The 27363-nt window shown below is 39.0% G+C and overlaps 1 protein-coding gene across 14 annotated transcripts in view; it reads left to right on the top strand.

Moving 5' to 3' along the window:
* Window positions 1–27363, top strand: part of itpr1b (inositol 1,4,5-trisphosphate receptor, type 1b) — a 139069-nt gene that overhangs the window by 47794 nt on the left and 63912 nt on the right. For 5 of the 14 annotated variants that reach the window (XM_088636455.1, XM_088636443.1, XM_088636444.1 and 2 more), the window contains exons 23-41: window positions 614–804; window positions 1380–1512; window positions 1733–1787; window positions 2256–2421; window positions 2622–2798; window positions 3082–3162; window positions 3624–3761; window positions 4390–4515; window positions 5090–5290; window positions 5703–5954; window positions 6811–6936; window positions 7537–7665; window positions 8279–8296; window positions 10077–10103; window positions 11340–11460; window positions 12347–12531; window positions 16378–16526; window positions 18968–19079; window positions 21021–21056. In XM_088636455.1, the coding sequence (XP_088492581.1) occupies window positions 614–804; window positions 1380–1512; window positions 1733–1787; window positions 2256–2421; window positions 2622–2798; window positions 3082–3162; window positions 3624–3761; window positions 4390–4515; window positions 5090–5290; window positions 5703–5954; window positions 6811–6936; window positions 7537–7665; window positions 8279–8296; window positions 10077–10103; window positions 11340–11460; window positions 12347–12531; window positions 16378–16526; window positions 18968–19079; window positions 21021–21056 (2423 nt within the window). The remainder of the gene's footprint in view (window positions 1–613; window positions 805–1379; window positions 1513–1732; window positions 1788–2255; window positions 2422–2621; window positions 2799–3081; window positions 3163–3623; window positions 3762–4389; window positions 4516–5089; window positions 5291–5702; window positions 5955–6810; window positions 6937–7536; window positions 7666–8278; window positions 8297–10076; window positions 10104–11339; window positions 11461–12346; window positions 12532–16377; window positions 16527–18967; window positions 19080–21020; window positions 21057–27363) is intronic. The other 9 variants (XM_088636454.1, XM_088636447.1, XM_088636453.1 and 6 more) reach the window with 3 other exon arrangements.

The following is a 27363-nucleotide window of genomic DNA, read 5'->3' as shown; positions in this document are numbered from 1 at the left end:
TTCTGACAGTCAGTTGTATACAGTATGTCAGTACTAATAGATAAGCCTTTTTTTTTTGCTGTTAAGGGGGGGTATATGTTTTAATTTGGATAATAAGATTTCATTTAAGTTATGTACCTTTTCAATATATGGTATTATAAAAGATAGCTACTCAAGTATCATGCGCACAAAGTTGTTCTTTTTGTTGTTTTCAATTAGAAGATTTTTGTTCACAAAACCTCCGAAATGCATTTAGGATGTAATGTTTCCCTAAGAGTCTATCATATACAGAGATTATTTTAATTATTGCTCAGGATTACTAGCTTGTGTTCAGGGGGGGTGTGCTGTGTTTTGAAGGAATGAATTGTATGTCAATTGGAAGTTGTGTGCTTTTCACCAGGTGTTTCTCATAGTAAGGAATCGTGTTTTCAAGCAAGTTTAGTCAACATATTCATCAGAGAATTATAAATCTAAAATGCACCTAAAAGCATCAAGTGCCATCATGATTTTATATAAAGCTACATAATTGTCAAGTATATGTTCCACTATATACTGTATATATATATTAAACAGCATTTAAAAGGTTTCCATTCCATTCAGATCAGTGTTACTGAGAGCTTCCCTCTGTACACAGGCAGCAATGTCATGAGGTCCATCCATGGAGTGGGGGAGCTGATGACCCAGGTGGTTTTGAGAGGAGGGGGGTTTCTCCCAGCAACCACAAATAATCCCCCAGATGGGGATGTTGTTAAAACACAGACTGAACCAGAGAAAGAAGACATCTTAGTCATGGACACCAAGCTGAAGATCATTGAAATCCTCCAGGTTCAGAATACTCTCTCTGCTCAGTTTTCTTTTATTTATTTTCCTCTAAACAGTCCGTTTGTGTTCTGTCTGTATGTGTACTTCAGAATTTATCTGAAGAAATACTAATTTAGATTCTTTTTCTAACAGTCTATGCTTCCCATGAGCAAATTGCTATGCTTTCACCATTTAGCAGAAAGTCTTAATCATTAATATGTTTAAAGTTTCTGGTGAGAAACATATTTAGTGGTCAGTATGAAGATATTATCAAAAAGTGATTTCGAATCAAAAGTAGAACTTTAATAATATTAATTGCTTACACTTATATAGCGCTTTTCTGGACACTCCACTCAAAGCACCTTACAGGTAATGAGGACTCTCCTCCACAACCACCACCAATGTGCAGCATCCACCTGGATGATGCGACGGCAGCCATAGTGTGCCAGAACGCTCACCACACATTATTAGGAGGCCATGATTGGTAAGGGCCGATGGGAAATTGGCCCTTACCCATAGTAAGTCCACTTTACCCATAGTAAGTCCATTAGTTTTTGAATCACTGCTTGGGTTAAACACATTTACATCCTCTTTTGCAGTTCATTCTAAATGTGAGGCTGGACTACAGGATATCATGTCTCTTGTGCATCTTTAAACGGGAGTTCGATGAAAGCAATTCTCAGTCAGACCTGTCTTCAGGCAACAGTCAAGATGGACACAACAATATGCAAGGTCAGGAGAATGACGTACCATAGTTCTCATGTCTGTACTGTAGAGATGTTAAAAGTTGATGAGGGCACTCAGAGGACATTAGAAGAATGTATCTAGTTACGGGAAGGCCTTTTAAGTTGGCTGTATATTTTGATTTTGGCACATTACAGACAATTTTCAAATCAATTACTGGAACTTGGAAATGTTTCTTCTTATTTAAGTTTGTTTTTCACTTCCTTAGGAGCTCTCGATTTTGAACACATCGAGGAGCAAGCAGAGGGGATTTTTGGCGGAAGGTGAAGTAATTCATATACTGTTGCTGTAGCTCTCCAAAAATATGGATACATTTAATTGGGGATCTGAAACACTATGCAGGGAGTTCCTGGTTTTCCATTTAAAAAAATATTTTAAAATGTTCTGCAAATACACAAATGAGCAAGAATGGTTTCCCTGAAGCCTCTGAAATAGAGGGTGTTAGTGCAGGTACAGTCAAAGATGGCAAATGCTGTTGATCATCCTTTTGCTACAAAGCACAAGTCAGCTTGCAGGTGCAGAATAGCAGGATGAGATGCTAATCCAAAGATGCAGTGAGCTTGGGTCATGCATGTTAACAAAAATGTTGTTAAACGTTTGGAGGTTAGTTCTGTACAGTCCCAGGTGCTTCACTGTGAAACTGGGGAGGGCTGATCTGTGCTAGTTTTAACTGGCTATCCATTGTCTGGAACTATGCAGCACAGCTTCTCACTCATAGCAGCTCTCTTTAGTGAGGAGAACACGCCCTTGGACCTGGACGACCATGGAGGGAGGACATTTCTGCGTGTCCTGCTGCATCTCACCATGCATGACTACCCCCCGCTGGTGTCCGGGGCTCTCCACCTGCTCTTCAGACACTTCAGCCAGAGGCAGGAGGTCCTGCAAGCATTCAAACAGGTATCTGTATTCCCCGTGTGCTGCAGCTAACTCATTCTCTGATGGAATATTCCTGGAAAGAAAAGGTTTCCCAATCCAGTCTCACTAACCTTAGATCCAGATATTCTGATCATAACGTAAGTCGTCAGTATTGGACCTTGTGTGAATGTATTATGTGTTTTTTGCAGTAATTTCTAACTAAGCAAAGACTCCTCTGCCAGGTTCAGCTCCTTGTCACAAGCCAAGACGTTGACAACTACAAGCAGATCAAGTCGGACCTGGATCAGCTGAGGTCCATTGTGGAGAAGTCAGAGCTGTGGGTTTATAAGCGACAGGGTCCCGATGAGGGAATAGACGCAGGAGATGGGCCAGCTGGTGACACGGAGCGCAAGACAAAGGTAACGCTGGAAGCGTTCCTTGTTTCATCAATACTGGCCAAGTCCGCTGTGTTGAATTTTTTATGTATCCACAGCCTGGTTTTAATAACATCAGATATGTTATGGTTTCCAACACAGGGTAATGTATTCCTATACCAAATGATTAAACAGTTAATTTACATAAGCTGTTAAGATGTTCGGATGGAGTGCCCTTAACTCTCTAAACTGAGTCACTCCTCTCTTTCTGTTCACTTGTTTAGATCTTGAGTGAAAACATGCTTTTTTAGTTTGTTGTTCATTGCAGGGAGATGCAAATGCAAGTGGTTCAGATAAAGCAAAGAAGCCCGAAAGCACCAGCAGCTATAATTACAGAGTAGTGAAGGAGGTATGTTTTAATGGCTCATTGTGTCAAGCCAGTACATAAAAGCTTACCAAACTTTTAACACTTGGTTCTTTTTTGATGCATGACAATTTCTTTTCAGCTCCCTGCTAAATGAAAACACTTACTCTGCAGAAGGTGTCCCTTAAGTATTCATTCTCTGCCTCAATATTGAGGTTGCAGTGCTTTTTATCCTGAGAGACATAAGTGATTTTCTACCTTTCCATCACACTGTATCCCAGTGAATTCCAGCCCTTTCATGAGTTAAACTGCCTTCATGATCCCAGACAGAACCACACAATTTAGGAGATTTTGAAGACCTTCAACCACTTCACTGTTCAGAACTACCCCCCCCCCCCCCCCATTCTGTAAATCCTCCACATTCATTCATTTATTTAAAACCATAAACACCTGACCTGTTGTATTGTATTCATTTGTTAATGAGTTAATGACACCTCTCCCATTAGATCTTGATCAGGCTCAGTAAACTGTGTGTCCAGGAGGGTTCATCTGGCAGGAAGAGCAAGAAACAGCAGCAGAGACTCTTGAGGAATATGGGTGCTCACACAGTGGTACTGGAGTTACTGCAGATCCCTTATGAGAAGGTAGGGGGCTGCATTGTGGGCTCATCTCTGTAAGAGCTGCTTTTGACTGGATAAGTCCTACCTAGATTAGACAGTGGTATTTACCACCTTGTAGCATGACTTTGTCAGTTCCTGGAAGTTAATAATTGTTGGGCCTAGCCAGCACTGGTATGGAAGAGGTATTACAAAAAACAGTTTGTTCATGTACATGGAGTTGGTTGATCAGTAGGTGACAACCTTCTCTTCCTTCTGGAATCAAATTTACAAAATAACAATGCCCCACGTTTCCCAGAATGAGCTGTTAAACCAAAGTCCTGACTATTTGGTTATTTTAAGATTCTGCGTTAACCTGTCTCCTTTCTGAATTTTGCTTGCAAAGCTGGCCTTCTTAAATTTCCACTGGATCTTGCCTTCCTTCTCCACCTGATCTGCGTGTAGTGGCTGCCACATATCACCTAGGTGACGTGGGAGAGCTATTGTGTTCCTTCTGAAAATGGCTCCAAGTTACTTAGGCGACATGTTTTTAATTGCCCTTTAGGCTTTAACTGCAGAAATTTAGATACTCGAAAATGTGTTCTGCATCTCTGGCAGGCAGGTGGTTGTGAACAGTCCAGTGTGCGTCAGTAATGGTTGTTTGTGTTGGCTGCAGGGGGAGGACATCCGTATGCAAGAGATCATGAAACTGGCTCATGAGTTCCTGCAGAACTTCTGTGCTGGGAATCAACAGAACCAGGCGCTGCTTCACAAACATATCAACCTCTTCCTCAACCCAGGGGTACGCAGCACCAGGGGACGGGTTCTTCTGGGTGAACAGCAAAATAGAAAGTGCTTATAAAAGTTCTCGGTAATGCATATATACAGTATAGTCTCATGCTGCAAAAGATGCAGAAAATGTGACATTTCAAATGAAACTGAGATTTTAGTTTCATGTCATTTTAAACTTTGAATACTCATTAAAAATGTGGGGCCTGGCTTAATTTCACTGGTCAGTTGCTTATGACTAGAAAATAGCATGGTATGAGACCAGTTCTTGTATAGTTCTATTCTTTCAGACATTGCTGTTAAACAGTGGAGGACTTTGTCGTGTTCCATTTTGAAATTGGATAAACCATTTTTTTGTTATTGGCAAATTGGGCTTCATCTTTCATTAAATTAAGAAATCATTAGGATTTGAATATGGATTATGATATCTGCTGTCTTACTTAACAGGATGATCAGGTCCAAATGATTATTATTTAGACTCCTAAAAGAATGCAACCAAAGGTCTTCAGATTCCTCAGATTTAGGTATTGCTGCTTATTTCTGTGACAAGCTGATGTTCTGAACTGTTCTGTTTCTGTTTATCTCAGATCCTGGAAGCTGTGACTATGCAGCACATCTTCATGAACAATTTTCAGCTGTGCAGTGAAATCAGCGAGCGCGTGGTGCAGCACTTTGTCCACTGTATTGAGACCCACGGCCGAAATGTCCAGTATCTCAAGTTCCTTCAGACCATTGTCAAAGCGGAAGGGAAGTTCATCAAGAAGTGCCAGGATATAGTCATGGCTGAGGTACGCTGACCCTTCATGTGACAAGACAAAACATGACTCCATTTCCTTGCATTTAAAGAATCCTCTTGCTTTTGTATAACAAAATACATTGTAATGGGTATACTTGAGTTTTTTTTTACTTTTATCTGTCTTTTCTCACAGGCAATGAATACTTACATTTTGTATTCTAGGTACCAGAGAGTCCTGCCCACTTCAAGCTGACAAATGCTTAGAAAGTGTATTGAATTGGATTTCCCACCACTTTTTCTTTGAGCAGTTTCTGTAATATATTATGTATAGCTTTATAAAGCTAAATAAGAAATACTGTAGCTATTTGAATGATGCAGTACTAAAATGTTATAGATGGGAAGACAAAAGAAGTAAAGGTGTACTGTGTAACATCTGTATTGAAAAAAACCAAAATTTTTTGTAGCTGGTGAATGCGGGAGAGGACGTCCTGGTCTTTTACAATGACCGGGCCTCCTTCCAGACCCTCGTGCTGATGATGCGCTCCGAAAGGGACCGCATGGACGAGAACAGCCCCCTAATGTATCACATCCACCTGGTGGAGCTGCTGGCCGTGTGCACAGAGGGCAAAAACGTCTACACCGAGATCAAGTGCAACTCGCTGCTCCCTCTGGATGACATTGTCAGGGTGGTGACGCACGAGGACTGCATTCCTGAAGTAAGACCTCTGGCTGGGTTGTCCTGAAAGTGTAAATCTGTCCGCACATGCCTCTGGTTTCTCTGCATCTCCAGAAAGATTAGCAGTGGTTAGGGTGGTGGCACATGGAAAATGGAAAGATGTGTCATACAGTTGAACTACTGTCCAAATAAAGCCTTATTTAAGGCTGGTGATTAGTGTTTTAAAGTTAAATGTGAGTTAGGAGCATGCACAGGGTCTGGTCTGGAATATGGAATGGTTGCTAACGAGCACAGAATGTTAGATTTCATTTTAGACACCTCAGGGAAATTGCCCTCTCTATCCACCCATTAAGTGAAAGTTGCTGGTAAGAGTCACAGTAGACTTGCAGCCTATACCTGGAATGTGTGTTGCACGAGAGGACTACATCTGCATTCTACACCAGTGACTTGCAGAGCTCTGCCCACACCATAGAAATTTATTTTAAACAGTTTATATGATTATTGTGTAGGTGAACTATGTCCAGAGCATAGCAAATCTTCATTTAAGTAAAATCTTTAGGTTTTCTGAGGAAATATTTGTAAGACTTCATGTATCTATATAATGTAATGACTACATCGATCTAAACTATGCATTATTATACAGACAAATTCATTATTTTGCATTGTATAAAGGTTTATGTAACCTTTCAGATCCATGTTATACTGGAAGGCATAAGATTTTATAGAAAAGGTGCAGGCTTGCAGCTTAAGATGTTAGAAATAAAGTACTTAATTTGAAAAGATGGGGAAAAAATTGCTAGGTAGAGGATTTGTACTCACAGAATATTGTATGTTAGACATCTAACTGCAGACATCTCACTCTTTTAAATGAAATTAGTGATTGATTATTTTCCTAGGTGAAAATTGCATACATCAACTTTTTGAATCACTGCTATGTGGACACTGAAGTGGAGATGAAAGAAATCTATACCAGCAATCACATGTGGAAACTTTTTGAGAATTTCCTGGTTGACATATGCAGGGTAGGTGTGAAATCCTTTATGTGCATATTGTGAATGTTAGAGTTAATTCTGCATTCCACGTGTATCTTCCAGTCTCTTTTCGATTTCTGTCTGTAATTCTATGTGGAAGGATGGGTACTTCAGGTGCATGGAAGTTGTTGTGAACTTATGTTATGTTATGCTGCAATAATAATACCATGTTAACGTTTTGTAATTGGTTTACATCAAACACTATATTGTAACCAGTAACACATTTGCATTTCTTAAATAGTTTTGTAGTTTTGTTCCTCGAAGCATTGAAGAATTTTTGAACAAATATTTAGGTTTTCAAGTCATATCAGCAAAATAAAGCTGATTGTCTGAAACATGACAAAATGACTCGGTGAAACCCTATTGGAGAAAAATGCACTCCCTTTTTTCTATGTGTAGTATTGTTATATTTATACACTGAACTAGTTGTGTAATTGCTTTATTTTGGTCAAGCTACAAGCTGCCCTTATTAATAGCCCCCCCAAAAAACAAACTGGTTTGTTAGCATGTTTTCTCACCAAGTGGTGAGTACAGTGGTGAAAGAGAATGAAATGTCAGCTGTTCAAGAAGAGTCTGTTTTCACCCTTTGAGGTCTGCAACAATACAAGCGACAGGAAGCACGCAGACATCATCTTGGAGCGCTATGTGACGGAGACAGTGATGAGCATTGTCACTACCTTCTTCAGCTCCCCCTTCTCTGACCAGAGTACCAGTTTACAGGTAACCCGGTTCACATGCCCTCGGGACAGACTCCGTTTAGCAATCATGAAGTCACAGTCCTAAAAACTAAAATAGCCACCACCAAAAACATTCTATTGTGAACGCACATCTGCATGTCCTTTTCCAGTACTGTACAAATGTCCTTTGAAGGTCTGAGGATTAAAAAAAACAAGATAGAGATTGACGAAAACTTGTCTATGAAACCAGTGTCATAAGGTCAACATTTCAACACACTTACATTTCTAGAGATGGTGCAACTTTTTTCCACTTTATAAGAGTTCCTTTCATTCAGCTGTAATACACAAGATTAAGTAAATAACACAAGATTTGGTTTTATCCATGCTCTATAATCTTATATGGCAGTGCAGCTTAGAGAAAACAACTCGACCACGTTTTTTTTTTCTTGTAACAGTAATTCTGCGTTAGATGTACTTGAGAGGCCTAACAAGAATGCCTGTTTTGTGCAACACTTTGTCCTCTGCACTCATTAGACGCACATGGATTGAATTTTATTACTGAAGTAATTGACATTGCAGGCAAACCTTTCTTTTTCATGGTCTTATGGGGATTCTCTGGAGTTCTCCAAGCTAATATACAGTTTCTTTTCATATAGGTCTTTCGTAACATATATGTAAGTATGAATCTGCTGTAACACCATAGACTGGAAACCCCATATGCTTTGTATTCCCACATAGCTCCCCTTTAAAGCTGTTTTCCTTCCTTTATACAAATTTAACTTGGAAACAGTTCCTTACTGATAATTGCATTTTCTTAGATTTAAAAAAAACTTCTGTTTTGTTAGTTGTTACGATGACTGATTTATATTAAATGCACACAGGCCACTGTTTAAATGTAATCGTACCTCAGATTGTGTTAATGCCTGTATTACAACATGAATTGTGTACCACATACTCTGTGGTAATTAAGTGCTTTATTTTGGAAAGAAAACAATTGAAAGCAACCTTTTCTGGAATTGAAAAGGCTTTAGCTTTAGTTAGCCAAAATGCTTTATGTACCCCTCCATTCAGCGGCAGACTTAATTGTGAAAAATATCAGATGAAGGATGCAATTCAAGTAAACTTTAAAACTTCTGTTTGAGTGTAAAGCTCTCGTGAAAGAGGGTAATGAGATCCAGTCTCTGGAGTGTCTTGTTTTACTCTTAAACTATAAATAAACCACATCAGTTGATCTCAGTGTAAGGTCTGACTGATATATTTCAGTTAAATAACCCGGTGTCAGGTCTTTAAGCGCTTTAAGCACAAGTAAAATAATTTGTACTTTTCGATTCTGTAATGCACCAGCAGCCAGTACAACCATTTCAACACATCAGTGCTCTGGACGTTTTTTGGCATTTCAGCATCGGCACTCCACAATACTCCAAAAGACATGAATGACAACTTGAAAGAACAGGAAATAAAGCATTGCAGTAGACATTACGCTAATGGAAAATGTATTTAAACATGGCCAGATGTCAGATTGATTAAAACAGTATATAACATACTGTATTGTTACTTAAGTCTTACTCTCCTACTGTTTACCAAATGTACAATACGGTGCTTTGCCTTTGGGGTCCTTTTGTGCTTTTTGATTATACACAATCAAAATTTAAATGAAAGAATGGGGGACTGGAAGTCAAAATAGAAAAATATAACTGAAAGAAAACAAAAATACTTTGAGAAAATACATTTCCATATGTTTTCTTCCAGCATTATTGTTAAAACCAACTGAAAGGTGCATTCTTCATGGTCCTTTTTTTCCCTTTCATTTTGTTTTGATTTTGGAATTTATTTTTGACATTTATTTCCCTTAAAATTTGAATAAATATGTTTTGATATGCAGGGGTTTCCACACAGTATATAATCCAATTTTATAGGGGGAAATGTATAGCCTCTATATTTTTTTCTTTCCTGATTTGAGTAAAATTCTAACACTAAAGTTAGGATAAATACAAACTCAAGATCAGTATTGGTCACATGTCAGATAATACATTGGATGTTACATGCCTTTTTGTAAGGAATTCAAGTACTGCCATTCACATTTCAACCTTTAAGTTTCATTTTGTTTGCATGGTCAGTTCTATACACGTAGCTGTGTATGCTGTAACTGGTTTTATCACTGGATCAAAAATGTTTAGGCTGTTTTAAAAGTCAGGTTTTCCTGTACTCGGAGGCTCACAATGGAAATACATGCATTGGAAATACATTGTTATAAAATAAAAATGCACATAGTGAACAGAATAGTCTAAACTGGGGACTTTGGCCTAGTTAGAAACAACCTTTTGGCCAGAATCTCCTACCCAAATTCCTGAAGTTGAAGAATCTTAAGTACTTTACAAACCAAGCCACACAGGGCAATCACACAGGATTGTACAGTGGTGGTTTGACATTTTAACCCTTTTTCTTTCGTAACAGGCTTCGATTCTGGGGAAAATAACAGAGGTATTTTGAAATAGTTTCTCCAGCAGTGAGTGCACAGGGTGTGGTCTGGTTATGGTGGTAGTGACACAGATGGTATGGCACTGCTGTAGTAGGTCTGAAGGGCTGTAAAAGAGAATTGTAGTGCCAAGTTTTCTACAAAACATTTTCTATTTTGAACTACATCTGTTATTAAAAGCTGCTTCAGTGCCCATGTTAGCAGTCCTACAGGCCTGCTAGACAGCAAGTGTTGATACCGGCTTCTCACAAGTTTGGGAGAGGCCCTGTTAAATGTCCACTTCTTGTACATGCTTTTAGATTCCAGTAGAATTCTACAAAGAGAAATCCCTCTCCCTTTTAGGGTTTAGTGGATTACAGAGCAATGCCATTCTGTTACCAAGAATTCTGGGCAATTTAAATTAAGTATCAAATTCTTAATGTGTTAATCCATTTTTTTACTAAATCCTGAAGTTAGTTATATTGATTATTGAAGTTTCTGATTGTACATATCAAAAAGGTGTAACAAATGCTCAGAATATTTGGAACATTGTCAAAGTAAAATATTGTCTTTGTTTTCTAAATGCTAAATACTATAATTTTAATTTTCTAGACTGTCAGTACAAATCAATTAGTTGATTTGTAAGCAATATGCGAGAAGTCTTTGTACTGTGCATAGTCGATGCAGTACTGGTCTTCTAAGCAACTACTTTACAACTGAAAGTAGGAAGTAAGTAGTTTATTATTTTGGATGTTTTCACTTGCATCTTGTGGTGTTTGCTGTTGTTTAAGTAATATGATTTCTCTGAAGTGGCTCTGTTCTCACTTGGGGTGACTGGTACAACAATAATTGTAATAAGAACCTTAACACACAGGAAGTGTTCTAGTTCTATACACAATTCCTGATATTGACATGAAACCTGGATGAAAACATGAAACTTTAAAAAAAACTTGGCAGTTCCAAAACTGGGTGGGTTTGTCCTTTCAAAACTTGAATACAAAAAGAAAAACATACCATAGCTCCGAAGAAGAAAAATGTTGGGGGGGGGGGGGGGGGGGGTTTAATGTACTGTATCTTCAGTGTATGACATTTCTTTCCCTCTTTGGTTGAAAAGTATCATTGATTGATCATTTTCCAGGCCTGTGGTTTTTATTTTCTTCTTTGTGTATGGCAAAGCGACAGCAGTAGCACAACTCAGAGCAGGCGCTGGTGTGGGTGTTCCGGGATTCCTCTCTAAAATCCCTCATCTCCTCTCTCCCCAGACTCGGCAGCCAGTGTTTGTGCAGCTCCTGCAGGGTGTGTTCAGGGTCTACCACTGTAACTGGCTGATGCCGGTCCAGAAAGGCTCGGTCGAGGGATGCATTAAGGTGCTCTCTGACGTGGGTAAGACGCTTGGCAGTCTTCATCCTGCAGGGGTGAATAGTGCTGAGCTGGAGAAGGTCCTCCTTTATCTAAAGCCTGCAGTGGATTTTCTCCATGTTATCTGCTGGAATTTCTCAATGTTCAAATGAATCGTTCTTTTCCAAACCTCTGCTGTCCCAGAGCATATTAAATTTATCCTTAATTCATTACTTAGTTGTAATATTAGCCTAAGGCATATGTCTCTTTTTGTACTCCTGTGTGTTATTTCAATGAACATAATGCTTGATTAAATAGTGATTTATTGTTTATTAATGTTTTCCCTACTTCCGGAGTCTAGGGTTACAAGCAGACTTTGCTGTTTCCCGTCAGGTTTGGTTCAGTATTGCTAAACTCATGAGCTCCTTGTAACTGTAGTAAGCATTACTACCAAACTTAGCGTACAGTAGTTTATTAAATGAGGAAATTACCTGACTGTTGGGAGGGATGTCAGAAACCAAACTACTAGCTACTTGCACCCCAACTTTACCCCATGCCAGAAATTGTCATCATTCCAAGTGTTATTTCTCAAAACTGTCATTCACAAATCACTCTCTTTTCATATTTCGTCTCATACATCCCTCCTCCAACTCATCTCTTGCACCGACCCCTTGGGTAACTCCTTACTGTGCATGGAGGTCCTAATGTCAGTCACTGGTTTTTGCTTTTTTGATGGAATGGTAGCAATGGCACGAGTGTACAGTTGTGTGTCATCCTGTATGTACTGTAATGAAAGAAGGCATGTTAGTGCTCAGCAGTATTATTTCTGTCATGATGGTCAACCTTCACAGCTGTGCACAAGCCCCACAGTCACTTGAAATAGTCAAGGTAAAGATTCAAATATACCATTTAACTCTTTTCTGTTATGTAGCCAAAAGCAGAGCTATAGCCATTCCTGTGGACCTGGACAGCCAAGTGAATAACCTGTTCCTGAAATCCCACAACATTGTCCAGAAGACAGCCATGAGCTGGCGGATGTCGGCCCGCAACGCAGCACGGAGGGACTCTGTGCTGGCTGCCTCCCGAGACTACAGGAACATCATAGAGAGGCTACAGGTATGTGCTCCTGTATCTGCTGAAAGAGACGTTCCTCTGTCTCTGGAATTTGAAATACCTGTTTTATGGGACAAATCCTGCAATGCCCCCACTCAGCAATGCATGCCTGACCTGTAAAAAATACTTTTTGCCCTTTTGTTTTCACCTTTATCCCAGCGTTTTTTGCCTATATAGACGTGGCCTTTATGTAATGCTTTGGGTGTCTGGCATTTAGATCAGCTCTAGTGGTTGTGTTAACCACTTATTTTGGTGGAATCAAAGTAATTGCGTGGTCTTCAAAATTTGAAGAAATCTTTTTTTTTTTTAGTATTCATGTATTTTCAAGAGGGTTTCTTGATTTTTGGTCTGTGTTATAACTACTTTCAAATGTATTAGTATTTTATATAGTATATAGTATTTTATTTGTATAATTAGTATTTTTGAAGATTAATATTTTCTCCCTTTAAAGTAGCACTGTGTAAAGCAGGCCTCCAAATCAAAGGCAGAATGACCTTGTAACTCCTTTTGGAATGACACATGGCACATTTTCCTGTTGCTACCTGTGTTCTCGATGAGTATCCTTGAAATTCCGGTTCAAAATTCTGTTGAATTTTAGAAGAAAATGCTCCCTTACATTTAAATAGAGAAAAATGTTACCTTACAATTAAATGTTACAGCTCCTTCTCGAATACATATTTTGGTTCTTTCTGTGAAAGAAGGTAAACATTACCATAAGTCTACTGGGTTTGAGACTTACTAAACTAAAGTTCTGTGAGAGCACATTTACAGCTGCTGACTACTTTATTTGTGCATCATAATGTACAATATATTATGTAATTAGATACAGAACGTAATAAATTGTAAAAGAAATATCTGTATTCCTATAAAGAGTCAATTGTTCCCGTAAAAGATCACCAGTACCCGCTTGTTTGAGGAAAGTGCCAATTGCATGTATATTTGAGTATTAAAATTGATTAGGTTTAATAAATACATTCAATACGGAATCACCTGGTGCTATCTTTGTGGAGTTTGTATGTTCTCACCATGTTTATGTGGGTTTCCTCTAGGTGCTCTTCTTTCCTCCCACAGTCCAAAAACATACTGGTAGGTTATTTGGCTTCTGGGAAAATTGGCCCTAGTGTGATTATGACTATGAGTGAGTGTGTACGTGTCTGTGTGTCCTGGAATGTACCCTGCCTTGTGCCTGTTGCTTGCTGTGATAGGCTCCGGCTCTCAGCGACCCTAAATGGAAGTAAGCAATTAGCTAATAGATGGAATGAGCTACTGGGCTTTAATGTGGTCTGACTTGGGAGGGGTCAATTCCTCCTGACATCCGTTTTCTTCAGAATTGGAGGAAAAAAATAAATAATTTTGTATTTTGGGTTCCTCGAACAGTGGTGATGAGGCTGCATTTCCAGACACTGGCTAAGCCCCTCCAGCTCCAGTGGGAGTAGTCAGCAGTGAGCAGGTCACAAGGTTCATCTCATCTCAGTCATGAGCGCTTTCTTCCTGAGTCATCACCATGAGGTTACAGGGCCACGTTTGTTTATCTGGAAAAAACAACAGATGAAGATCAACTAGAACTCCGTTTCTCGGACCGGTTAAATGCTGTGGTTGAGTGCTCATAATTCATGGACAGAAAGTAATTTACAGACTCCCCAAAAATTCTAGGCCGTGATCGTATTATTTCTGATATTTTTTAAAGCAGAATATGATTGAAAAAGGTTCCCGTTCAGCTCTTATTTATTAACTTCCTGTAAGGCTACACTCAAAATATATTTACTTAGTAGATTGTTTAGCTAATTAAAGTCAGAATAATCTAAAACTTGAGCAGACAGTTTGGATTTTATCAGATTCATTCTGTCTTTACTGTATAGTCTCTCTCCATTATTGCTGAATCGGCTGTCTTTTGTAGAATATTCCATTTTTGTGTTATCAAATGAAAATGCCATTCGAATAGTGTGAGCCCCATTTGTTCCTTTGAGGTCTGGCGTGGTTTAATGTGCTCTGTAGCTGTGCAGATATTCCTCGAGTCTTCAGCATATGTTTATATTAGGGCGCTGAAGTTTATTTTGAGTTCCCCATTTCTTTCCCCACTGTGGTGACTAATTTGGTGAGTAGGTAACTTGTTGATGTAATACCATCCAGAAGTGTTAAAGGGGAATTGAGGCTTTTTGAAAGTGAACGGACTGTCACAGTCTGCTCCAGAACCACAAAAAAATAAAACAAGATAAATAACTGCACCTGACAAGTGCAAACCAGTTAAATGGGTCTTTGAAAAATTCTGTTTCCACTTATTCACTAAAAGTAATGTTGTAGCTAATCTTATTAGTCCTGTCTTACTTCCCAGAAAAATAAATAACATTTAAATTAGTATCACAATCCACCATACAAGTGCCCGAAAGCATTTTCCTGCACCGAATTTTGAATGCTTCCAGGTTGTTCTGTTTGTTAAAATGCTTTGAATTGGGTTATGAATAGTGAGTTTGGATTTCCTCCAAAATATTACAATAAGTATTATTAAAATAGGTAATTGTTCTTATAGATTTTTGTACCTGGTGTATAGTGACTCAGGCTTTTTATTTGGTGATAATCCTTTTGGAATTGAATATCTTATTGAAGTCTGTTTTCTTTCCTGCCTTTAGAGCAACAATATCTATTACAGTGTCCAAAACCGAATACTATAAAATAGTTCAAGTGAGCTTGCACATTGAAAGATTTTAATAGGACATATGATATTTGAAATGCATGTCCTTTGTTTAGTCTCATTAAATTTACTTTGCTTGTTGATCTCCCAGTCCAAATGAAGTCTTCTTGTCCTGCTTGTTCTGTTGTTGAATTATTTGCAACAACACTTATTTTTGTATAATCTACGATTTGATTGGTTTACTTACTTACTAAAACAGATCCTGGATTTTTGGTAGGTGTTCCTGGGCACCTCACTGTCATTCCATTCTAAGATTGCTCCCCATACAATTACCAGTTTTTATTTTTTATCAAATTCTACAGTACTCTGCAGAACATTGTTACAGCAAAATCTAAACTTATTTTTGCTGTACCGCCAAGCAATTTGTGTTTCTGACCATGAAATATACATCTTATTTTTGCTTAGCTCTGTGCATATATTGAACATATTAAAATCAAAGCAAACATTGGGTAGGACCCATGTTTTCACATGATTGATGCAATTTCCACCATACTTGACTGAACAAGTGGCATTTTTTGGACAATCTGCAGCTTGTTTGCTAGGTGTCCCCAGGGAGTCCCTGGTTCAAATTCTGGATGAGCCTGTGCATGTTGCTTTCTTCATTCTTACGTTATTACTGAGAACAGAAGGTACTTCTTTACACAAAAGGTTGTGGGAGTATGGAACAAGCTAACCAGCTGTGTTTTTGAAGCTCTCCTTCCCAATACTAATTCTCCTAGTTCATTTAACACCTCATCCTCATGTTCTGATCTCCAGGATAAGTGGGATTATTATTTTACCAATGGCACGCATTTTCTTCTGAAATCACTGAAAATGTCTGAATGTCAGGGGACCTGTTCCATCTTCTAGAAAAGTTCAGTTTGTCACCTGTCTTCCTCTATTGATCCTTTGCACCTGTGACATGTGGAAAAACGTCTTCAGCATTAATTTCGGCTCCCATAGCTCCCATTTTTTCCTCTCTCTCTCATGAATGTTCTAGCAAGAGCTGCTTATGGCAAATCTCACCCAGGAAAAGATGTAAAAACGTATGTTTCTGCATCGGCCTGTACCAGTCAGCAGGTTGGAGTTATCAGCTGATAATTCAATATGGCTTTTCTGTTAAACCTTCTTTATATGCGTGCATGTATTAGCCATGTGTGAACCCAGGCCTGTTGTTCCAGGACATCGTGTCTGCGCTGGAGGACCGGCTGCGGCCCCTTGTCCAGGCCGAGCTCAGCGTGCTGGTCGACGTTCTTCATCGGCCGGAGCTGCTCTTCCCAGAAAACACTGACGCGCGGAGGAAGTGCGAGAGTGGCGGGTTTATCTGCAAGTAAGCGGTCCTTCTGCCGCTTCTGAATGAGTCCTCCCAAACCGCACATCAAGACCGATTTGCAGCACTTACTGCTCAGGATCATCGCCTGGGTCTGCAAGACACAGTATAAAAAACTAGCAAGATTCCTAAAGAGTCACGTTGCAATTTATATCCCCCTCCCCCCCCCGCCCCATGAAAAGTCATAATTCAAGTAGAAATCACAAGGTTTTTGACTGACGCAACTGCATGGGTCTCTTCACGAGAAGTGTGTTAATCTGGTTTTACAGTGACATTATGCTTTGGGGTGTGCGAAGGGTAATGTCACCGTGAAACCAGATTAACACACCCATGCAGTTCAGTCAATCAATAACCTTGTGACTTCTACTTGAATAATGACTTTTTAATCCATTCACAACTTTTCAGGTCTTCTGGTAATGTAACCTTGATAACTAATGTTAACTTGTGATAACGTATCAAGAAATGTATCTGCCAGAAATGGGACCAAATTGTACCTTCAGGCAGGTGCCGTCTTAAAGTATTTCTCAGGAAACACTGTTATGCTGGAAAGACAAGTTGCAGAAACCAAAATTAACCAAATAACCAAAATTATTTTTTCATGCTCTGGAATTATTCATGCATTTCCTCTACATTTAAAAATATTTTAGTTCTTGATACTGTTCTATTTAAAAGCAAAGACAACCCCTATTTTAATTTTAAATGTTTCGGAAAATAAACAACATTGCGTTGCATTACAGTTTTTTGCTTTGCCCTTGTTTTCTGGAATATTATCACTCTTTTGTCACAAAGGTGCAGCAAATATGTATTTGTTACATCGTAAATACCTATTCTGATTTACCAGTGCCACTGCTTATTGTAAATGCAGGACTTTTTTATTGAGAAGGCGCAAGCAGTCTCTGGTGATTGCTGAAAGGGTGAGGTAAAATCCAATACAGAAGTCAAGACGCAATGGCGTATCAAGATAAGTCAGCACTTTCTACTTTCCTCAATTAACTATTTGTACAGTTTTTCCAGATGCATATTTAACATCAACAGAAGGGCTTGGGGTGCAGACACCGTGAAAGCCACATCCCGCCCATGGGTCTCTGGCAGGGTGACTCACTGCCAAGCTCTCGCACTACATTACCTCTCTGTCTTTAAACTCTCACCAGGCACAGACATGTTACTTCATTAGGGGCTCCTCTGTGAGAAGAATGTATGTCTGCTTGTGTGGGTCAGACAGACCTGTTAGAGCACTAAAGGCCAGATCTCCTGTGGGAAAACCTGGCTGTCTTGATGGCTTCTTAAAAACGTAGTAGATGCTGTTGGAATGAACATAACATAACCTTCTAAAAAAACATTCCTTATAGCCCATCCCAAAGAACAACTTTCTGTGAAAATAGAAAATAATAGATTTTTAAGTATGTTTAAAATGATTTTTGAAGAAAGTAAAAACATGTCGTACATACTGTATGCATCTTCAGACATTACATTTTCATACCACTGGGGGACAGCAGAAACATTTATTCTAAGACAACCAAACCCATCCCTTTCAGCCATGAATAAAGCAAAAAGAATGTCGAGTCAAGAGTCTTTCCAGTGCACTGTTGGCTCTAATTTAATTACAATTTTTTCTAATCTTTTTTCATCAGAGAAGTTGGGTGAAAATGGTTAAACATGACTGTTTTAATATAACATTGGATGCTATAAGACAAAACAATATTTTAAACGGTACTGCACTCAGGTATTCCATGTACATATGCCCCTGGACCACTGTTTGACAATGGCTACAAAGAGACGGAACAAAACAGGTGCATTATGATAGAATGAGCCATTCTCACTTAATCACACCTCACTGGTGTGACAGGGATTATACTAAATATGGAGCTCTTCGAAAAGGCCCCTATTTAAAATATGGATTATCTGTCCCTGAATGCAGAGTGGATTAACCTAGTGAGCAGTCAATCAAAGAAAATATGTTGATGTCCAGCATGAGTTATACTTTGGTATTTTATGTTGTTTGGTTTTTTAGTGAAAATTAGATGTTTGTAGCAGAAGCACCTCTTGTCCTGGCAGAAAACTAAAGTATGAAGATCACAGAAGTGTATGTTTTTGTGCCTGATTATAAGAATAACCAGGCAAGACACCTTGTTACTTTTGTTTGGTAACACAAGTCACACGAGAGGAACATGATGACTTAAAGAATGTTGACTGCTGGGTTATGGCTAAAAACTGCACTACCTACAAATGCTACAAGTACCAGAGTTGACGTCTGTCCTGGGCATGTTTCCCGCTACATTCTAACCTCTATGTGAAAACTCATTTGCTTGCCTAAAATGAACTCGGCAGCAATCCAAAAGCTCTTTTTCCTCTTTCCGTTAAATGTAATTAACAAAAAGCTGAGAACATTAAAATGAAACTTTTTAACAAAAGGAATACCCCGTGTTTTCCTTTTTTTTTAGGCTGATAAAGCACACTAAACAGCTGCTGGAGGAGAATGAGGAACGGCTGTGTATTAAAGTCCTGCAGACCTTGAGGGAGATGATGACCAAAGACAGAGGCTATGGGGAGAAGGTACTGGTACCACTTTGCTCTAGATACAGTCGAAAAATCTTCCTTCCTTTACAGATTTCACAGCTCTGAGGAAATCACTGTGCAGCAGGACTACTACAAACCTCTACCAGAGTTTCCCCTGGCCAAGAATAGTACAACGTCTTTGTCTCATTGCTCTGTGAAGACTTTCCATAGCCCCTTTATAGCACTTTATGCTGAGTATCCCCTGAACTTAATGCTTAATGATATGTTAAGCAGTCATATTCACTCGTGGTCTTGGACTGTATTCTGGTTTTAAAGTCCACCCTGGATGCTTAGTGACTTGATTGAATCAGTTGTTCACATAGTCTATCTTCTGTTTGATTGCTATCTATAATACTCAGTGGACAGGATCCCTCCTGGACCACAATGGAACGTAATCTGTGGGATATATAGTGTCAGCCCCCTTTTTATTTGCAAATTGGTTTCAATTCATTTGAAATGCAAATCGTGACAGAACTAAAATGTGCAGGTTAATTACTGCAGCTTCAACTGCTCATTATAAGAGTCCGTGACCAGAGCTTATTTGTAATTTACTTCAGACATTTTTTAGGAAAATAAATTTTTGGTGATGGATTAAGTGTGCATATCTTATGAGCTTCTAATAAGCTGTTACGTATTTCTGATTACAAGCAAATATTGACTCATTAAATGGCTGCAAAGCGCAGTATCCTAAAAACCAGATAGGGTATCCTAAAAACCAGATTTGAGCTGATCAAAATGGTAAATGGTTAGAGGTAAAATGGTGTTTAGCTTCCCAAGAATGACGTGACTTAAGGCGACAGCAGTGTCTGCGATGAGCAATGTGAAAGGGTCCTCTCACATATTTCTACATTTCTTAGTTATTTAAAACTGCCACACATTTGTTAGTTTATCAGGTTCTGGAGATCACAGGTTCTGAACACTGCTAAGGAAATAAGTGCTTTGAAGTTTTATAATTGGATAATTGTTTAAATACGAGGGGGTGTTAAGGGACATACTGTACGTAGAAACAAATGCTTGTTTGTTTTACATTCAGGGGTGTCCATCTCTGGTCCTGGAGGGCTATGCATGTGCTGGGAGAAGATGTTAAATTGGTCTAGTTAAGCTAGCAACACTAAGCTCACTGGAGTGAAAAGCTTCAGATACACCAGCCCTCCGGGATCAGCACTGGTCACCTTGTTTAACACGGTTCAGCTCTCACTCTCAGCTCTCAGTTGTGTTTGCCAGAATAAATGCAACCTTTTAAACATGATCATATTAAAGGCTGAGCAATATTTTCATTTATGCTGTACTTCATACAGAAAGACAGCTGGGGTGTGTGTATGCGTTTTGTGCTTGAGCAGATCTCCCAGAGACCATTATAATTCTAAAATGAAGTATTCATGATGTGCATGTCTATGAAGGTTTGTGTTTTATGGCACAGAGCAGGCCTTGTCAAGGGGGCTGCTGAACTGTCTTAATATTTGTAATATTTAACTCACTATTCTAGAAACAGATGCATTTATTTTGCTTTTATCACATCAGTGCGTCTCATTCCTCATCACTATATTGCTTACAGCTTTACTCTAGCAACCTGAAGTTTGACATCGGCTTCAGCTAGGGTTCAGCAGATAGTCTATAGTCCTGTTTGCAATTTGCATTCTGTTAGGGAGCATGTATTCAGATATGGATAGTACCTGCATGTGATAACATATTCAGGACAAGTTTGTAGCAGTAGGCTTTTCATTTTTGACTAATCCTCATTGTTTTCTTCTTGATGCCATTTTGTTCTATTGGTAAGAGCCACAGTTTTGAAGTGTCGTTTTACAAGATGAACTGAACAGACAGTGTGTGCTTCTTCCAGACTGTTTTTGCACTTTGTTTCACCTAACTCCTTTAAACATTAACTGCTCTAACAGTTGTTAAACTACTAACTCTGGGTATTAACTCTTCTTTTCACAGCTGATTGCCTTTGATGATGAAATGAATGTGGATGAGGTTGACCTTTTCTTTTTGCCTTTTTGTGTTGCTTTAACTGTGCTGTAGTTTTTGTTTTATGTAGTGTCACACAGTATTGTTTTTCCCATTCCTTTGTGCCAGTGTGTAGATGTGCCAGATTCGATGTGTCATGTGCCTGTTTGTCATGGAAACCACTCGTATTGTGGTGTCCCTGAATGTCTGCAGTCACCTGCTACTTTCAAAGCTGCCAAACTTTCTGCATAGACTAGGATAATTTCTTGATTTTAGGCATAGAGCAGCCTTCACTTTTCAACCTCTGTCACCTTGAGCAACAATCAATGTTTCTCTCATCCAAATGGAGAGGTTGACGGTATGTAAGAAGTACAAGTTCGAATATCCAATTAGACAAAAGCAGTCAAACGCCTGTTATTACATTAATTAAATCTGCCTAGGAATACACTGGAATAGAAGAATTTTGTCAACTAAGGTGTTAATCTGTAGCTTAAGTTGGTCATGTCAGCTGAAACTTGTAGAAATATTGAGTTATTTTTGCTTAATAGTCCAGCTTCACTGTACTTGTGGACATTAGGAGATGGACAATTAGTTCCTCTCACCATAAAACAGTTGCGTGGTATGGCTCTGTCTGACTTTTTCCATAAGCTTTTTATTGAATTAGAGAGTCCATTTCTGCTACTGATCTTGGTTCAAATGAGGTATTGACTTAAAAGCAGAACTGTTTTTTTCCAATTTCCATTAATAATAAGCAAAAGGGTGAGAACATTAAAATGAAACTTTTAACAGACTCACAAATCTTACAGAACATTAGTTCTGATGAGGAAACATTTGATGATGAAAGGGGATTACCAAAAAGAGCATAGTGAGTCATTCATTGAGAAACAATTCTGTATTTTAAGAAGGTGACCAGCGAGGAGTAACTTTACAGTGAGAGATTCATGTTCCTTTTTCCATGCAATATTTTTTTGGGTAGTCTACCAATGACTATATATCCTAAAAGTTCTGTCACTGTCTGCTGTCAACCACAGTTTTTCCTGGTGTGCCCAAGAAAGAGCTCTGAGTTGCTGTCCTAACGTATGTGTTTGAACTCGTAAGTGATGCTTGACTGAAAGGTGCTTTTCACCTTCAGCCTGCCCCTCTGTGAAGCAGGTGTAAGTGTTAATAAAGAAAGCCAGTCCAGAGGTGAGGAGAATGTGAACTGTGTATGCTCACACACAAGCCTGGGGAGTGTAGGGTGAGGTGTGGGGAGGGAATTCTGGGAAGGCAAATGGCGGTATATCTGTATACTGTTGGTCGCTTGAGAAGAGAGAGGACAGGTCCATGTCAGAGCTTCCCAGGAGGTAAAGTGGTCCAGGCTGAAATCTCTACCCCCCACTTCTACTAGACTGAGAGGGCGTATCAGTTATCCAGGAATTTGTAATGTTGTCAACATTACAGCCTTCCTTTCGTAAGCTTCTAGAAATGAAACTGAGCCAACAAAGAGCTGTTGTAACCAAACGGATAGAATCTAGTTGCTCAATTTAAAGGGGAACTAATATTTAGTTAGCTGTAGAAGTAGGTATCTTCAGAGGAAGCAATTTACTGAAACCTCATTCTGTAGTCAGGTAGCAATGTCCTTTCATTTGCATGCCTAATTTGTTAAACGACCAAATTTACATTTTAGATTGGTGTTCAAAAGTAGTACCGAAAATATGTCCTGACCATAAAGACATTTTGATGGAACAGATTTTGGTGACCAGAGGATAGCTTCTTTTTACCATCTTGTAGCATATAGTTAAAGTTTATAGTAAATCTGTTGAGGAAACTAAAGATAATCATTACCTTTCCATTACCATTACCAGTCCAGGCTTATCATTGTATTGTCTCAAAAGTACAGGGGCTTTTCAGCATCAGAAAGCATAAATCACTTAAGATAACATTTGAAAATTGGCTCCTAGAAGGCCAGTGAAAAACAAGAGAGGCATGTCTAGTAACACATCCTCTGCAGACCTCAAGAACTGTAAGAAACACATCCCTAGTGTAACTCTCCCTGTGCCCCATATGTCCATCAGTGGTAACTGCAGGAAGCCAGTATGCTGCCAGTCAATGCTGATCTCTTTATAGTCTTGAGGTTGTCCTTGGGTAGCAGAGTAAGCTTTGAAACTCTGGTGTGAATTGTTGCAAAACGCATTTTTTAATACTTCTATTTTTTGTGTTTTGTCCTTTAAAATAATATTAAAACTAAGTAACTGTCACATCTAAGAGGGAATTTATTAGTGATATGCAGCAGGTAATTAATTTCACTAGAATTCGATAATTTCACTATAATTAGAACAGGAAATATAACCAAAATATATCAAGTGCTTTTTATTTATTTTATCCCACTTGCATCTGAATGAATTCATCATCTGGTATCAGCAGTCCCTCGACATTGGCTTATTTGATGACGTGAAGACAATTTCTTGCACCTCTAAGAGTTCATTTAGCTAGAGCAGTGCAATCCATGTGTGTGTATGTGGCCTGCCTCAAGTTACAAGAACTTTGAGGAGCGCAGGGGGGGAAAATCCATGCATACAAGGATACAGGCTTTCCTAGGACTCCAGGCTGCTGGCTGTTGCTATATTTTTCCTTCACTAGGGGGCGTTGTGAATGTGTCTGTCGGCTGCTCAGCCGTGTCCTACTTTTTCATGCCTTCAGAGCTGCACGATTCTTGGGTCCCTGCCAGCTCTCAAGCAGCAGTTACATAAGACCTGCCTTTTTTCTTTTTTTTTCCTGGAATTCAGACTCTCCACTGATGTGTGACCTTCAGCAGTAATTGCCAATAAATGGGCGGCAGAGCTGTTTACTGTTAGATACTGGCAGCGCAGCACGGATCAGGCAGAGTGCATGGGGAGTGCAGCGGCCCATTTTGCAGGCCCTTGCAGACAGTGCCTGTTAACTCTTTCGTGTTCCAGACCACACACCTCTGTGCTGAAGTAACTCATGGGCTATCTAAAGACAAGAGGCAAAGAACAGCCCAGGACTGTAGCTGAAGAGCTTTTCTTTTCCTGCAGGAAAACGGGACATTTTTCAAACACAACTTATTTGGACCCTGAGCATATTCTGTTTATTCATCCTTTTTAGTTTCCAAGCCCTGGAGGAAAGTTATCTCCCTGAAGTTAAAACGTTTTGTGCTCACGTGCCAGATGCACATATCTCAAAAATAAACGCACAGTACGTGTAATGTTTTTTTTTTTTGTCTTCTTTTGAGAGAAGCAGATGTGTTTAAAGTAACCTAAATTAACATGCCCATTTGGAGTCCAGGAAGACTGTAACTCATTTAAAAAAAAAAAAAAGATTAAAAATATGCTTTTCAGCCTTGAGGATCCAAATACAACCTGATAGTTTTTTATTCATCTAAAAAAGGATATGACATTAGGTAACTTTGTTACCAAGACAAAAATTGTTTCTGAAGGTAGTTTTGAAAAGGAGGCATGTTTAATGAACAACCTTCTGTTCTGTTCTGAGTGAACTGTTAACACCCCAATGAACTCACTCTTTCCCAAATTCTGGCTGAAATGCAGCCTTACTTTAAACCTATTAATGACGTCACCTGAGGCTTACTGATCTGTGTTGCTGTGTATTTGAAGGGTGTTGTACGCATTTGTAAAACAGGAAACGTATACTAATTCTAGTCATCAGGTGGAAGCTGTACTGGACTTAAAGCAAAATGATTAAGACTCATGGAGCCCACAGCAACTATTTAACATAATTTATTTTACTCTATTCCGATGGCACCTGCATGCGGGTTGAGATAATTGACATATTTGCAGGGCACAATTGCATTGGTCCACTTTCAGAAAAGTATGTATGCTCAAAGCCTTTTTTTAAATGTACCGTGCAATGTGTGTGAGTGTCCATGAGAACAAGAGTTTCTGTATACAAATAACCTAATATCTAAAAATCATGGTCTCTTTCATCATTTGAAAGTGTCTGAAAATTCTTTTGCTGCCTTTATCACTTCTGCCCTAGATTACGATCTTTAAACTCGTGAGGTAGGAAGCCATACCAGAAAACATACGTTGTGACCACATTTTTTTTTCATTCTCACGGGGTGGGGGTTTAGCAAGAAGCTCTTTGGTTTGGCTAAGGTTTCAATTAGAAAAATTGCCTCATATAGTCTAGGTGTCATTGCTAATCATTTACTCAGAAAGGAAAAAAAAACTTTTTTTTTTTAGGCATGGAAGAGAAATGTATGCGGGCTGATCGGACGTTCAGGTGGGCTTGTAATCTTTTCAGGCTTCTGTGTGGCATCAGGATGTCCCAGCTGGCAGGAACTGGGTTGCTTCCAGTGACAGCTCTGTCGTCAGAGCTCTTTAAGGGCTCTGTTCAGGAAAGGTTTATGTAATAAAATGGCACAACGCTGCAAAAATTCCATTAGTAAGCATTCGAGCAATACTTGGGCTCAGTGCTCCTTCCCAGGGCTATGTTTTAATGCAAATGTATCCAAACGTTCAACACATTACCATGAAATCTGCAATCTGTTTTACATGGAACATCAGATTAAATGTAAAGTGATCTCGGCATTGTTTTAAATGAATATTTCATTGTAAATTATGCTCCTGTTTCTTTTTCATATTTTTATTAATGGTCCTTTAGCTTAAAATAATTCTTGGTGAAGCACTGGAGGCACTATGATTCCCATTTGTAATTCTGAAAAGTGGACAAGACATTTATCATACAGCCTCTGGTTTCTCGCAATGTGACGTTTGAGCAGTGTGTTTTTATTAAAATGAACATTTTTTTTTGAAGAGGAATACGGCATCCTCAGAATACTAGGTAGACTATGTACTTTCACAGCTAGGGTGTGAAGATGAGTGCAAGCTGCAGACTGAACAGCAGTGGTGGAAGGGAAATGTTATTTACGGAGTGATAACGTGACCTTCAGGGATGAAAAGAGATTGGGTTCTCTTTTCTCAAGTCTCTGTCTAGCCTGTGAATATTCTCTACGTGTGAAAGTTCTTTCTCATCAGCTGTTTGGCCACTTCTCTAAAATCATGCTTTTGTTCTTTTTGAATATATATATATATTTGGGGAAAAACATGAATTGCTGATCTCAGAGCAACTCTCCCAGATTTTAACCATACGACTACAAGAAAAGAGTTTGTTCCCAATTTTTAGATGTGTAGTTTGGGTTTTGGTTAGTAACAGAGGAAATTAACTGCAAATGGAAGAGATTGGACAGCAGTTGTTTTTTTTTCTGCACACATTTTCCTTTCATTAAATAAAAAGAGTGGGGGAGATTCCTGACTTGTCTAGCAGTTAGTCAAACAAAGACCAGTAAAAAAGGTTATTGGGTTTATTTTAAACCTGTCATGTGTAGTGTGACTTGTGGCAAACAACCTTTGCAAGGTGCAAAAGTGACTAGATTAGGGAAATATAGTAGTTCCTTTGAGTTTTGTGAAAAGATTTCATTGAGTGACAGAGCGCCCAGTCCTGGTAGGTTGGTTCTCTCCCCTAATCTCCAGCCCTCGCACATTTGATGTGGTTTTTGTTGCGTCTCTTGAAAGTATATGGAAATCAGTGAGTCTTTCTCAGCTTCTAAAGTCAGCCCACTCAGTGTTTACTTGAGGTTTCAGAGTTGGAAGTTAGCTCAATGCAGATTTTTTTTTCTCTACCACGTTTGAAGCCAGTAGAAATTGTACTGGCAGGAAGAAGTTGCCAACTCATACAGGGAGAGGAGACAGACAAAGAGTCTTTTTGTACTATAGTAAATAGTCTGATTTTTACTGACAGATATAATCCATTGAGCTGAGCTTGGTAAGAAGTCAGCTTGAGCAATGGTGTACTTGGCACACATGAACTGGTGCTGTTTGTGACAACCCATAAAGTAAACATATGTGAAGGTAGGAAAAAAATATATATATATAATTGTCTGGAACTTTTATGTAAAGCAGTCTGCATTTGCACCAATTTATACAGCTGGGTATTATACTGGAACAGTTTGGATGAAGTATCTTGCTCAAGGATACAACAGTGTCTCACCTGGGATGAGTCCACAACCTTCAGTTAGAAGTCCAGGACCCTAAACACGAATTCAGACTATTTCTCTAATACAGCTACTGTAATGAGGAAACTATGCATCATGCTTAGTATGTTTCTTCCCTGCATTATGTCTTCTGTATTACAGGATTCTGCCATTATCTTGCCAAATTGCATTATTTGATAAAGGCTTCCATTTCCTTGAGTGGTGCCAGACTGTGCTTTAGTATTAAATGTCACTTGTTCATTGGGTGCCTTTGGTCACAACAGCTTTCTTTTTTATCACTCTATCTCTTAACATCGTCATTGTTCCATGTACTAAACCAATGCC

The sequence above is a fragment of the Lepisosteus platostomus genome, chromosome 6, assembly GCF_059453375.1.
Source record: "Lepisosteus platostomus isolate fLepPlt1 chromosome 6, fLepPlt1.hap1, whole genome shotgun sequence".
NCBI classification, from domain to species: domain Eukaryota; kingdom Metazoa; phylum Chordata; class Actinopteri; order Semionotiformes; family Lepisosteidae; genus Lepisosteus; species Lepisosteus platostomus.
This window is presented reverse-complemented; position numbering and strand designations above follow the sequence as displayed.